Source organism: Chrysochloris asiatica, unplaced genomic scaffold, assembly GCF_000296735.1.
Source record: "Chrysochloris asiatica unplaced genomic scaffold, ChrAsi1.0 scaffold00019, whole genome shotgun sequence".
NCBI lineage: Eukaryota > Metazoa > Chordata > Mammalia > Afrosoricida > Chrysochloridae > Chrysochloris > Chrysochloris asiatica.
This window is the reverse complement of record NW_006408537.1, coordinates 8,497,287-8,512,656: the sequence shown is the minus strand read 5'-3', so window position 1 is coordinate 8,512,656 and position 15,370 is coordinate 8,497,287. Positions and strand designations below refer to the sequence as shown.

Sequence of the window (15,370 nt, the reverse complement as noted above, 5' to 3'; positions counted from 1 at the left end):
TAACCACTACACCACCAGATTATTACTACTACTGCTGAAATGAAAGGGCTCTGGTAGCACAATGATCAAATGCTTGGCTACTAATGCAGAAATTGGTAGTTGAAACCCCGCAGTGGCTACAAGGGAGGAAAGATCTTGTGATCTGTTTCCATCAAGATTACAGTTTTAGGGGGCAGTTCTGTTCTGTCCTGTAGGTTCACTAGGAGTAGAAATCCACTCTGGCACACACAACAACTACTAAGATGGAGCTAAACATTGCCTTAGTGATCATAACTTCTCAATTAAAATGATAGACTGACTATAATGTTTGCATGCAAATGATTTGCACCACCCAGGGTCCTCAGTTACTCAGTAAGGTATACCTTGTGTTTACTGTCGTGATGTGGCTGTGGGATAAAGCACTGGATCGCAGGGTCGGTTTAAACCACAACGTCTGTGGTTCAAACTCACCAGCCATTCTTTGGATACCCTATAAAGGGTCTCTATGAGTTGGAACTACCTCAACATCCCTTAACAGTAATAACAATGTTTACGGTGATTTTAATGGATTATTTAAACTAAGTCTTTTATTTTTTTTCTACTTCCCTTTATTTCTAAAACTTAAATATAAGAAATAGTATTAATATTTACCTTTAGTTTCCATGAAGGGACAAAATTAATTTCATGTTTAAGATACCAACCTAAATATTATGATTGAATGTCCTGAATAAAATTTTGGAATCAAATGTCCTAATTCACTGTCAGTGAAAACTATCCAGTATTCGAAAATACATTGGCAATGACTTTTATGTTAATTAGCTTAATGTTTTGACATTATACTGAATGTGTTAAGTTTTATCTTCCATACATTTTTTGGCAGCTTCTTAAATACTAATCATTGAACTAAAGAAGAGCAAGGAATTTTTTATAGCTATTAATAAGTCAAATTATCATTTTTCGATTTAAGCACTGGAGTGCTATCTGCAAGGTCAGCAGTTCAAACCCACCTCAGAAACACTATGCAGGGTTGCTAGAGTCAGAACCAACTCGAGGGCACTAAAGCAACACCAACAACCAACACCAGCAACAACTTCTGCATTTAAATTTTATGTATACTGTCATAAATTGATAGTGTGAATAGCTGAATAGAGTGTAAACTTTGTTGTTGTTGTTAAGTATCATAGTAACAACCAGAAGTTGTTCTAGCTAAATCTATACACCTCCACACCCCTACCTCTAAGCCAAAAACCAAACCCATTTGATGTCAAGTTTATTCTGACTCACAGCAGACTTTTGCTGTAGTTTTTGTTAAGTGCTGTCAAGTTGGTTCCAACTCATAGCGACCCTATGTGGAGTTTCTGAGGAGCAACTGGTGGGTTTGAACTGCTGACCTTGTGGTTAGCAGTCCAGTCCTTATCTTACAGTGCCACACTAGGACTCTAGGCTATGATAAAGAAGCTAACCTTTGAAATTACTGTCATCTTATTTCTGGCCACTTTTACAGCTGCCCCGCTGTAGTTAATTTTATCCCCACATGAACACCTATCTGTGGCGTAAGTCTTTCTGAATCAAGCATTTCTTATTATTTTCAAAATGGAAATGCATTGCATTGAACGGAGCTGAACCCAGATTCAAAGATCAGAACACAGGGGGAATTAATCATACTGTAATAAATATTTTATGTTTCAGCTGAAGACAGTGTTTTATCCAGGCATAACTATTGGAATATTGGGTAAACAAAAAAATGACAAGAAGTATGGAGCTATGGAAGGCAGACAGTTTGAACAGTATTTGTAGTTATTATTGGTGAAATTACTTTACAAATTTCCTTATTACTGTATTTATTAAATGACCTCAAAGAAACCTATGTGATTTTGGCATATATTTAAAGGTAAAGTTAAATTATCAAAAAAATAAATAAATAAAAATGCTTCGATAGCAGTTTTTAAGTCTACATATTTAACATGCAGATTTTTAGGATGAATTTTTCTTCATTTTCATTGAGAAAAGGCAAGTTACACAAGTCTATTGCAGAAGACATTTGTGTTGAGGAAGAATTTCTTAATAGTTTGAATTTTTGTTAATGAGACTATATTAGCAAGAAGGTTGTATATATGACACCTTCCTATAACTGTTAATGACGAAAATTATTTTCTCTTTTGAAATCATAACTAGATGGCATGGACTTTATAGAATAGGCACATTTTGAAACTAGTTATATCAAAGGAGCATTTAGAATTTTGGAATTAAAAGGTGCCACATATGCTGGGCAAGACAGAAACCCTGCTGAAGTAGGGATCACACCAGAACAAGCAAGAGTTGGAGCTAATCCAGCTCTGTGTAGTATTGGGACTACTTTGTGTTCTCACCCATACAAGTTTTAAAACAGGTATAAATCGATGGATGTTTCCTGTATCACACTAGGATTTTTACCCTTGTTGTTATTGTTAAGTGCTGTTGAGTCAGTTCTGGCTCATAGTGAACTGCCAACCTTGTGGTTCGTAGTCCAGTGCTGATCCTACAGTGCTACACTGTCAGAGAGGGAATTTGACAATGACTTTATTTCACATGATAGCTCCTTTTATTGCTTCATTTAAGATTAAGGAATTAAAGTAACTTGTTCTGAGGGGTGTTCTAGACCGAGATTATATAACATAAGATTTTAGTTTAGCTTTGGTATTTGTTGCTATTGCCCAGGATAAAAACAACCACACAGCTGAATAAACCTATATGACCATTTTAAAGTGATCTATAAAGAGACCAACTACCATTATCATGGACATTGCTTAAAGATTACTTTGTGTGTGTGTGTGTATGTATGTATGTATGTATGTAAGAGAGAGAAGGATGAATGGGAAGGAGAGAAGAGAATTTGCTTTGTTATGAAATTACACATAGGATTATTAATAAGCAAATGTGACTGGAAAATGATTTAGAAAATTTTATCCAAGTCTCCAGTCATTTGTTAATTAATACCCTGGGTTAGGTAAATGCGTTATAGGATAAGCACTGGACTGCTAACTGCAAAGTTGGCTGTTCAAACCCATCAGTTGCTCCATAGACCTGTAGGCACTTAACAACATCAACAACATATATAAAATCATCTTCTGTTATATAATTTGTTGAATGTAAAACTGGTGATCTGCCTGGTAAACCACTCAATTTACAATAAAAAGGTTTTTTTTAAATCATCTGTTATTTGGAATATTTTATATCTATTTTTACCTGAAAATCTCTATATAAAATATACAAAAAAACAAATGTGTTTAGTATTGTAGCAATTTAAGAAAGAATGAGTAACCAAGTGTTTATTAAAGATATGATCTAAAATTACCAGCAAGATAAGCTTACTATTTTTAGCTTCAGGCTACAAACCTATTAAGTGTTTCTAAATTTGTTTACTTTTGTAGTGGGATCTTGGATATATAACTACCTTTTAAATGTAAATTGCTTTCCATTGAAATAAATTGTTGTTGTTAAGTGCCTTCAAGTTGGTGCTGACCATAGGACCTTGTATAGGGTTTCTGAGGAGCAGCTGGTGAGCTTGAACCACCGACCTTGCAGTTCAAATGGCTTTGCCGTCTGGAGCATTAACCTACAGCACCACACATAATAGCAGTTGCATATCGCTCTGATGCATACCTTGAAAACCCTTTAGCCATTTATGTATAGAGGTTTGATATTTTGAAAGCTAAAAATATAGCTTTTAGTTTTCATTAACTAATGGCTTATCTATTTTAAGAAGGAACAATAGAAATTGCTGCTCATAAGGCCTTGTTTTGTACTCGGAGCACAAAACGCATATCTCTTGTTTGGTTTCTAATCCAGATTTCAGGACCTACTGGGCCAATAAGATACTTTGGTCAGTTTTCATGAGTAGCATTGCATTTTAGGTACATTGAGTTCTTCCCTCATAATGTGTATTGAATTTCTTAGCATCTCCAAGTAATCATTTTGATCTAAAAACTCCATGTTTTTGTTAATAATAATTTGTCTTCCAGCTTCTCTGTGAAGTGGATGATTGCACTTGGTAGTAAAATTTTTCAAGAGCTTCCCTTTCTGAAGATTTCATTTACCTTTAGAAATGTGAAATAAGAAAACAGACTCCATAGCACTTAACAAGAACAACAACTATATTACTTTTTTTTTTGTATACTTTTCCCAAATCACCTATCTTTAGAAGTTAGTTTGGCTGAATTACATTTAAATAGGCTATTCATAAAATTACATTTTTGAGAATCTTAACATTGTGATTTCTGAATGTAATAGTGTTGACTAAATTTCAGCAAAACCTTGCTCATTTATTCATTGTATATTTCTCTTATTATGAAACTGTGAGAGATCTAGATATTGTGATTAAAATTTAATACAGCTTGGTATATCTTACTTTTATTATCATTAGAGACTGTAGTAGCATTTAGAGTAGCTATATAAATTTATGTAGGAGGAAAAGATAAACTAGCCCAGTTCTGCCTTAAGTATAAGCATTCTATTATGATATCCAAGGAGCCCTGGTAGTGTAGTGTGTTATGCATTGTTCTGCTAACCACAAGGTCAGTAGTTCAAATCCACCAGCTGCTCCACAGAGGAAAGATGAGGCTTTCTGCTCCCGTAAAGATTTAAAGCCTCAAAAACTCTAGGTTGCTATGAGTCGGAACCAACCATTATGTTATCTAGATAAGTCTTTGAAATAGTTTTAAGTAACAAAATTATATATAAAGTATTCTCAATATTATAGCACATATTTTAACCTGACTCAGAATGTAATATAGGTTTAACAAAATAGGAATTTAAAAAAAAAATGAATTTCATTATTAAATATAGATGGTTTATATTCAGACATAATCAATGGGCACTCCCTACTTCCAAAATGGATTGTGCCCTTTTTCCAATCCATATTCCCCTTGCAGTGTTAAGTTGTGTAATGACAGTGGCAGCTGTGTTGTTTTTGTACACTTTCATTTTCCTGGTACTTAGTCCTGGAGTGGCACTGTAGGATAAACAGTTGAATACAAGCTCATTTTGAACTGCAAAGTTGGTGTTTCAAACTCACCAGCCACTCCTTAGAAACCCTTCACAGGATAGCGATGAGTTGGAAGTGACTTGACAGCACTTAACAACAAAACCAACATTTTGGTATTGATGGAGGGAGAGCACAACACTATTTGTTGATTGAGTTTATTAATAAATTGACCATGTCATTTAAAAAAATGTACTGTATACCTCAATTGTCAGGCTACATGTAGCTCAGCTTTACATAAAGACTAGAATTGTTGTTGTTGTTAAGTTCCATTGAGTCTAACCTGACCCTGTAGAATTGGGTTTCCAGGGGGTGGTTGGTGGGTTTTATTGTTAATTATTCAGTGTGGTGCTGCAGGTTAATGCATTGGACTGCAAAGTTGGTTTGAACTGCAAGGTCGGTTGTTCTAGCTCACCAGCCATTCCTAGGAAACCCTATACAGGGATGCTATGAGTCGGAATTGACTCCATGGAACTTAACAACAACAACGAAATCTAAGGTGGGACTGCAGTAGTGACTTTTCTTTCTTATGAAAAGTACTGTAAAGATCTCAGTGTTTAGAGAAAGCTACTCATTTAGATTTCATGGAAACTTTATTATTTATTAATAGTGGGATAATTAAATATCCTTCCAGGCTGATAAATTAAGCTAGTGACAGTTGAGAATACAACTCTTGATCTCTACTAATTCTCAGACTAGTGCCCAAGCCACTGTTCAAACATGACAACAGTGGGCATGTTTTACATTATTTTCAGCACCTCAGAGCGGTCTCTGTACTTGAATGTGTCAGGATTGGGTACTTGTTGAAATATTTTTCTTCCTGACTGTAAAAAATGGGTGTTGATAGGTATTTATGTATATCTTTTTTTGTTTGTTTATGGATGACCATATGCATATATGCTTGTTTGTTTTTTTTCAGTGCAATGATGGCCAGACACTGAGTTACATGTAATAATTTCTGAAAGGAAAAGTTAGCTATTAAAAGTTCTAGGGTCATGAATAGTTTTTGTTTTTTTTTTAATATTCAAGTTTTAGATTCATAATAATAATTTTGAAATAATATTTTATTATTAAAGATTAAAATGGTAGTGGTGGTGGTTATGTGTGGTGGAGTTGGTTTCAACTCATAGTGACCCTGTACAGGGTTCCAAGGCTGTAAATCTTTACAGGAGAAGAAGGCCTCATCTTTCTCCCACGGGAACAGCTGGTAGTTTCGAACTGCTGACCATGCAGTTCGCAGCCTAATTTGTAACCACTATGCTACCAGAGCTCCTTAAAGATTAAAATAGCCCTCTCAAATTCTCATTATCAGAGAAAGTACAAGATTGCTTTTTATTAGAACTTCCTATTTCACTTGTCAACATAGTCTTGTTCACATTCAAATCATTATTTTTGTGAGATTTTTTAAAAAGGCAATTTGCCTTAATGTTTACCTTTATTGTCCTGGTAATATTTATTTTGTAAAAGAATGAATGGGAGACTTTAAGTAAAACTGTTAATTACTCCCACAAAGCCTAAGGTTTAGATCTATGACTTTATTTTCCAATTATATTTTTAAAGGGTGTTTGTTGAATTAAAAAAGAATAATCTCTGGATATATGTGTGTATGTGTGTGTTTCGTGCCTTTGACTCAGTGTTGCATTAACCACAAGAGAACTGTATGGTTACTAGTAATACTAATATTCATGTCAGCAGCGCTCTTCACCTTTGCCATAGACTTAAGTTAAACTTGGGCTTTAAAGGGAATGACAAACCACTCAACTGCAAAGTAATGTGCATGTCCCAACTTAGGTACTACTTAAATAAAAGATTCTTCATAAGAGTTTAGTTTCTACTGAAGAATAGCAATTTAGGTAGTCTCCTTTGTGCTACTTAATATTGAAATGATTGTGGTCTCTGGACGTTCACAGAAGGATTTCTATGCGGAGCGCCTGGTGCCAGGCTCTGCTTCTGCAATCGCATCATTATCTCTTCCCATTTTGAACTAATTGGTGGGGTTTCAGCGGTACTGAATCTGGGCTGCCTCTCTCTGCAGTTCCTGTACGCTGATTTGCGCTGATGTCACCACCATGCTGATGCGTTGCAGCCTCACGGCCTCTAGGTACCTCCCCCTAAGCAGTTTTTCTGCTCCCAGACAAGGCAAGGGATAAAAGAAAAGATGACTGCGAAGTTAAGTCACCGGAGGGCGTAGCACCGCGGTGAAAGAGAGCTGCAAACCCGGAGCGCGAGCGCGGCGGGCAAAGGGACGTAGCAAATGTTGCCCAAAGAAAGAAGGCGTTGCTGGAAGCGCCCAGGATCGGGAGGATGCCTGCCCAGGACCGCGCTGCCCTGAGGAGCCGGGGACAGCGCAAGAGGTCCCTGCTGGTAGAGTTCCAGTTCTGCCTCGTACACCGCCACTTCCATCTCTCTTCAGCTGTAGCTAAAATGAAGGCAAAACTGCGGCCACAGTTGGTCAGTTTCAAAGGCTGGAACAATCTCATGATTTTCAACTGAATGTGAATTACGCTGCTTGTGCCTTAGAGGAAACCGTCCGCAAGCTCTTTGCTGCAGTTGCCTCAGGTGGAATAAGTCTTCTTAAAGGGAATCAGATAAGACTTTGAAAATGGCTTTCTTTCTTTTCTTTTTAAAAGGGGAGTTTGTGATACACCATGCTTTCTAACTGTTTACTTAAAATGGTTGCTGGATTGTACTTGCCTGGCTAAGTATGATTCTTACCCACTTTGGGTAGTTCTAAATAGGCTCGAAGAAGCTTAAAAAGGGAAGAAAAACTGCCTTTTAAATCAAGATTATTTATAGCTACTCCTCAAAAAAGTAAAAAGAAAAAAATTAAGTTTCTTACAAGTAATAAGACTTAATTTATTTTTTCCCAGAAGCTTTGTGCTGTGCCTTGACCTGAACAATGGTCCCCACGTCTGTCTTTTAAGTTTTATGAAGCATGGTTTATTTATAAGGGAGATGGAGTTTTGCAAGCCATCCTTAAGTGGATTACAGTTAACCAGATCTCTGCCAGAATTCACCTTCAGCCTGCTAGAATGCTTGTTTTTTTGGAAGTTTTAATCTGGATATGTCACATGCAAAATTAGATCTAAAAGGGAAATGGGCTGACAAAGGAATGTTCTGAGCCACTGTTAAGTGTGTGTGTGTGTGTGTGTGTTTTTCTGTATTTTGGAGTTTATTAAAGGGAACTTTGGGGAATTGAGGAAGACAGAAAAAGGAGATTTCTGCACTTTATTTTTTGTAGAATCCTTCTAAAGAACAATTTATACCGACGCACTGATGACCTAAACACCTCATATATCATGACAGAGATTATATGGACATGTGTCTTGATGCTGAAGACACTTTGTAGTTAAGTTCAGAAGTATACTTTCTTTAAAAATGCTACACCTTGTTTCTTGTTGTCTGTGTCAAGAGCTGCAATTTTTGTTTTAACTATCTGCAAAATGGGGAAGCCACTCAGCAGACCAGACTGTTTACGTCAGAATCCCCCTTGTGTAGGAAAGGGTGAAGAAGAGGAGGACCTAAATATCGAAGACTGTTATGTGCCACAGCGGTCAATCTATGATACTGTTAGACTAAATGAACAGATAGACTCTGGTTCAAAAGGTAGCCTGTCTTCAAGGCATTTTACAGACAGGACTTTACCCTACAGTCACAGAACACTGGATGTTAGTTCTTTATGCTCTAATGGTGCCCTTACTTCTTCCAGTGTATTTGAGCTGAGAGGTCGTGAAGCTAACAAACTAGATGAAAAGATGATCTTTGATGCACTCAAACTAAATAGTGATATCATTCGAACTACAGGATTACCTAAAGCCAAATCTCATGCAGAAAAGAAAGAGCATAGACGGTCATGGCGAATGTTTGTTCCAGCCAATTTTATGGATTATGCAAACAAAAGTGAAAGCTCATTTGTTGAATCTACTGATATGGCAGATGCTGTTACCAAGGCCAACAAGTACAGATGGGGTACTAATTCTCTAACTTCAGAGGAGGACGACTCTGGTTTATGCAGCCCTCCAGCAGAGAGGGAAGACAAAGAGGGCATTTTAACTGAAGACCAGTTGCGAATTAGAAGCTTGTGTTCTGCTGAAGATATTCATATAGCAGAGCAATATAGACCCTTTTTTGCTCTTAATTCCGCGAGTGAGCAGAAAATCCCATTGCTTCCATGTAAAAGTGCTCATCCTGATGAAAACTTCAAAATGACTTTACATGATGTTTCTCCACAAGAGGAAATAAAATATGTAAATGGCCAAAGGAAAATCCATGGTGAAAATGATTGCCTACAGAATGATTTGAAAGAGAGCACTGGAGAATGTGGTCCATTAGTCACACCAAGAGATATAGAAAATGAGCACCTTTTTGAACTTGGAGAAAAGGAGAAGCCAAAGTCATATGGACCAGGAGAACTCCAACTCCCAACACAAAACAGGAAACGTGTGAAAGATTCTCCTCAGGACTTAGATCTCTTTCACAGAGATCTGGGGGAGAATGATCTAGAGTGTGGTAGCACAAACTTAATAGAAAATGTGACATTATTGACAGTATATGATCTAGAAGAATCTAACATAGAATCTAAAGAAGAAATAGAGCCCCCACTTTCTGCCCAGGATATGGAGAAGATTCGTATGAAGTGTTCCCCAAAATTCATTCCAGTAAGAAAGAAAGTATCTCCCAGAAAAGCAAGGGCCCAGGCAGAAATACTGGATGCAGTCTACAATGACTTTCAGTCAGTTCAGGTAATTAATGGGAACGGGAAACTCTGGAATAACAGATGTTCTGTTAGCAAAGTGGCATCTTAGTATTTCTTACAATGATCAAATTCATTCTCCTACAGTGAGGGTTTGACTAGTACCCTACAAGTTGCCAGATATTGGTAAGTTGGTCATTATAATAAACTGATTAGTGGCCATTTTTGAGAAAATTGATTATTCCTAGCCATCAAGTAATCCAGGGTGGCTATTCCCGCCCCCCTCACCCCCCCCCCATAAAATGCCTCTAATGTGAATTTATTTTAACATCAGGTTTTTACACAAATTGTAATTAAAGACACTGTCATTTAAGGGCAATTATGTTGCATTTAGGTTTGAACAGAGTTATTCACGAAGGTACAAACGCAGTGCTATATTGTTGTGGTCTGCAAAGCACTCTACCCAAATTAAGGACTTTTTCGTTGTGCTGAAATTTTTCTCTCAGTAGCTCTTCATGTGGAAGTAGAGAAGTTATTGTGCTGTATTTTGTAGTCATTATAGCTCCTAACTTTTTGTGAGTGGTGAGTGAGGTAAGAAACTAAAGGGTGCAGCCTTGTAATAAGTAGAAGTTGTTTGTCAAGCCTGTAATTTTTGTCTTTCCACTCAGATTGAAGTTCAGCTATTTTGGTAGTACTTACACTAAACTCTTGTGGTAAACTTTGCCTCAGAGGTTATTTTATTTTATTTTAAGCTTCTCTGTATATGCTTATGGGTTAGATTAAGGAGAAGAAATCTCTCTTCATAGGTATATTGTTACAACCTAGAGATAAGGAATTTAAACAATATTAGAAAGATTCTTTTCCGTAGTGTGCATTTAAAAACTGAATTAGCAAAGGACTTTTTTTTGTACCCCTATAAAAATTTTTGACTTCTATTTGTAGATAGTAAGTACACTTTTAGGAGTATATAGACTCCTTAATAGTTTTCATTTTTAATACTCCATATACTGATTATGGAGTCCTGGTGTGACTCTGTAGGATAAGCACTGGACCACAAGGTCAGTTTGAACCACAATGTAGGCGGTTCAAACTCACCAGCTGCTGCTTGTAAACCCTATACATGGTCGCTATGAGTCGGAACTTAACAACAATATTGCTTATAGCACTTTAGAAAATTACCACAAACTTACCTTGACCTGCTTTGATATTCAAACTTAAAATTAATTTATTTAAAACCAAGACCAATGGTTATGGCTGTTAGGCTAGTTTTGTATCCTGACGACATGAGAGGTATAGTGAAAATTTACTTACTTTGAATCCTTATATACCATACAGCATCTTGAAACTGAGAATTTAGCAGTTTTTCTATTACCACCCCTCCTTATTTTTTGCTAAATAGTACAATAGAAGTAGTAACTTCAAAGGTGGTAAAAAAAAGGAAAGAAAAGAAATTCTATCTTCATTACCTTGTAGTCATTTTCTGTTGACTTTTTGGGTAAATTATTCTTAAAAAATTATAAACACTGCTTATGACTTTTCTCAGTGAGTTAGGGAATTCTCTTGATGTCTATGATTGTGTGTAAATTATTTTCCTGGTTTCTTTTTTGTTTTAGAGAAACAGTTAGCCTGTGTGGAAGCAGTCTGTTTGGATTACCTGTGGAAGGAGCAGCTTGGGCTTTTAGTTAGGAAGGAACTTTTAGAGGAAATGCTCATTTTTGTGTTTGCTGTGGCTTCATTGACTCATTCATTTAATAACAGGAGTCTCCTTCATGTTGTACCTTGAACCAGAGTCTGTACAGTGTTTCTCATTGTTTTCCATAGTATGCCTGTAATGTTTACTTAGGTACTATTTTAATGCTTACTTTTATTAGGTTTTCACATACTATTTAACTGTGTATTCACCTGGACTATTGATACGTGTTAGTGTCCTTCAGTGCAGTGACTCAGAAACCAAAGCTCGTCTTATCTTAACATCTGTCTGAATCTTTCTTTCCTTAATTAGAATAATTGTAACTTAATTAAAATTATTTTCATCATGGGATCCTTCAGTCCAATATTAAAAACATTTGTATTATGTATTAAGGTGTTGATCTCATCTACCCCCAGTATTATCTAAGAGGTTGAAGTCATCTACTCCAAGATACTACCATTTGCTGTGTATGCCTATGTACTATTCCCTTTTACCACACTTGTTTTCTGGATCCCTCCATATACTGATTTCTTGACTCAACTCCTTTCTTTGTCAGTTACTCTACATTTCCAATTTTAGCCTCAAACTTTAGGTTCCAACAAGCAGCAGCCATCCGTAATTCAGCCCTTAGGGATTTCTTGCCCAGTAAAATACATTTTGGGCCCATCTTATAGTTTGCTCTTTTGCATTCTCCATAAATCTTTGTTACATTGGGATGATAGGGTATTTTTAGTGTTTGGTAATGAATCAGTGTACTTAGAATTACGTGTATTGAGAAGATTTTTCTTCAATATTCTTGAATGATTTTGATATGAATTTATATTTAGTCTACTCTTGCTGTTATTTATATCATAAGTTATGAAATAGGCAACAAACACTATCTCAACCTCTGTAATAATTGATAGTTTACAATACCTGATGACTACAAATGTTTATATTACAGTTGGTGGTTGTTAGAAAGTGTATTTCATATAATTATTGTTGTTCTCACTGCAGGTATTCCAGAAAGAAGAGATTGAGCCATTACAGGTTAAACAGCAAGACGTAAACTGGTTAGGTCAGGGCCTTATTCAGAGTGCTGCTAAAAATTCTAGCACTCAGGGTTTGGAGCAGGACCTTGACGATGTCAACACACGGTGGAAGACTCTCAACAAGAAGGTAATTTTCTTGTACTCTGCCTGTCATTGTTATTGTCATTCATTAAGATTTATTATAACGATTAGTCATATGCTAGCTGAACTTCCCTAAACAGGTTTAGTTTTTTTTAACTTGCTATAAATTGGATGCCCCAAGCATAGATGCCAACAGGAAGTAGGTGTAAAACCAAACAAAACCCACTGCCATCAAGTTGATTCATTCATAGTGACCCTGTATAGGGCTGTAAATTTTTATAGAAGCAGAAAGTCTCATATTTCTCCCATGAAGTGACTGATGAATTTGAATTGCCAACTTTGTGGATAGCAGTCCAGTCCTTATCACATCACCAAAAGAAGTGAGCTGGGTGATAGGTTACGTCTCGATTTTAATAGAGACAGGTGCAATGGCAGTTGGTCTCTGACCCATGACCCCGTGATGAGAGAGCACACACACCTCCAAGGGTGAAATCATTACTTTGCTCTTGCAAAATCATTACCATGTAGGGATGTAGGCTCACTCTTGCCAAAATTTCCACTTACTTTCAAAAGTACCTGGAAATCTCACTTTTTATGTGAAAACTTCTACTTTTCAAGTGCTAGCAACTAATTTCACACTGTATAATAGGTTAGCACTGTGTAAGCCCAAGATACTTTGCCAGCCCTGGACTTAGAATTTGACAAGCCCACTATATACCCTCAGCTCTAAATATTATTTTTCTTTTTAAAAGGTAGATCCTACCTACCCCTGGATTTCCAGGAGAGAGAATACTGGAAGTAGTGCGCTGTTATCTTGAGGAAATAATTCTGAGACATAGTGATTGTTTTTCATAAGCCAGAATATTGTTATGGGCTGGCAGTGTTGATCACGTGGTAATGGTTGTTTTTCTCCCTGTAGTTAGAAAAAAGCAGTGTCCAGGTCTTAAAACTACATTGACTACAAAAAAAAAAAAAAAAATCTGTTTCATATTAGTGTGCTCCTTAAACACAATTAGAATTCAGTGTCAGGTGTAAATATATTCCGTAGTGCTTAAAATATCTTGCCAACTGCTTTTTCAGTCCAAAAGGGAAAGATCTATGAGAAAGGCAATAGGATATCTCTATGTCTATGTAGGACACACAGACTCCATTTACTGGAAAACAAAGGTCCTGGTTTGTTGAATTCTAGAGCTTGGAGCTAACAAAGTTTAATCGGATACTTTATAGTGATTTTGCTTACTAAAAGGTAATTCTGGTACTCTCTGCTATAATAGATTTTTTTTGTTTAAAATCTGAGTCTTTTCATCATTATTTCTGACATTCATGACTGGTGGTAGTAGTGGTTATATGCTGTGGAGTCTGTTCCGACTCATAGCGATCCTGTACAGGGTTGCCGAGGCTGTAAATCTTTACAGGAGAAGAAATCCGCATCTTTCTCCTGCGGAACAGCTGGTAGTTTCGAACTACTGGCCTTGAGGTTCGCAGCCCGATTTGTAACCACTACGCTACCAGAGCTCCTTGATATTCATGAGTAGGAAATAAAAATGAATACCAGGAATAATGACAAAACTGACTATTGTGCTTTTCAGCAGTCTGGAAGTACTGCTAATCAATCATAAAGTATCAAACATCTCCAAAATGTCAAAGATTCAGTCTTCTGCATTGACTGTTCTAGGTTAGTAGCTAATTAGATGCTGCAGTTGTATTTTCTTTCACTTCTGACTTACCTAATATCACTGTTTTGGGTAAATTTTAAATGTAAAGGAAAATATAATTTGTAACCAAGTGGGAAAATAAGCATGAAAAATATGGTAGCCAATGAGCCAATTTCATTATCTTATTGAAGTAAGTTGGAACAACGGAAATTTGCAGGTGGCTCAGCGAGCAGCCCAGCTGCAGGAGGCCCTGCTGCACTGTGGGAGGTTCCAGGATGCCCTGGAGTCCCTGCTCAGCTGGATGGCGGACACTGAGGAGCTGGTGGCCAATCAGAAACCCCCTTCAGCTGAGTTCAAAGTGGTGAAGGCCCAGATACAGGAGCAAAAGGTAAGCCAAGTCATGTTGATGTTGTATCTCATAGTAAATGTTAATAATAGAAGTAAATATTTACCTGGTGACTCTATTTATATTAATAAGATTTCCTGGTTAACTGGCCATCACTATTTTGGACAGTATTCTCTTAATCATTCAACACATATTTATTGGACTGATAGTGTGGGTCAGTCACTTTTGCAGGTGCTGGGAATACACCACTGAATTAAAAGGATAAAAGCTCCCCATGGAACTTAAAACCTGCTGAGAAGGGAGGCACAGGTGGAGAGAGAAAGAGGCAATAATAAGGTGGTGTTGTTAAGAGCTGTCTAATCGGTTCTGACCCGTAACGACCCTGAATAAGGTTCCTGATGAGTGGCTGGTGAGCTTGAACCACCGACCTTGCAGTTCAAACTGACTTTGTGGCCCAGCGATTTAACCCACAGCTCCAGAAGTGGTAAATAAAGCAGGGCCGGAGGATAGAAATTAAGAAGTGACAGAGCAGGGACTGGTGTGGTGGGGGGAGGAACAGGAACTGCTAGAGGAGGTAAGGGTGGTGTTCAGTTTTAAATAAGATTGTCAAGGAAGACCACCCTGAGAAGGTGACATTTGGACATTGTGTTTTTTACGAATATGATAGGTTTATCCATATGATACTGCCTTTTCTTTAGGTCAAGTATGACAGTGTTTTATGATGCAGCCGAAACTAAAGCAGCAAGTGGTTACAAATCGGGCTGCAAACCACAAGGTCAGCAGTTCAAAACTACCAGCTGTTCTGCAGGAGAAAGATGAGGCTTTCTGCTTATGTAAAGATTTACATGAGGAGAAAGATGAGGCTTTCTGCTCCG

General features: G+C 37.1%; 1 protein-coding gene across 4 annotated transcripts in view; it reads left to right on the top strand.

Annotated features, from left to right (window-relative positions):
• The window catches only part of DST (dystonin), a 626,281-nt gene that overhangs the window by 509,460 nt on the left and 101,451 nt on the right, over positions 1-15,370 (top strand). For all 4 annotated transcript variants that reach the window (XM_006835734.1, XM_006835735.1, XM_006835736.1 and 1 more), the window contains 2 exons: positions 12,379-12,540; positions 14,367-14,537. In XM_006835734.1, the coding sequence (XP_006835797.1) occupies positions 12,379-12,540; positions 14,367-14,537 (333 nt within the window). The remainder of the gene's footprint in view (positions 1-12,378; positions 12,541-14,366; positions 14,538-15,370) is intronic.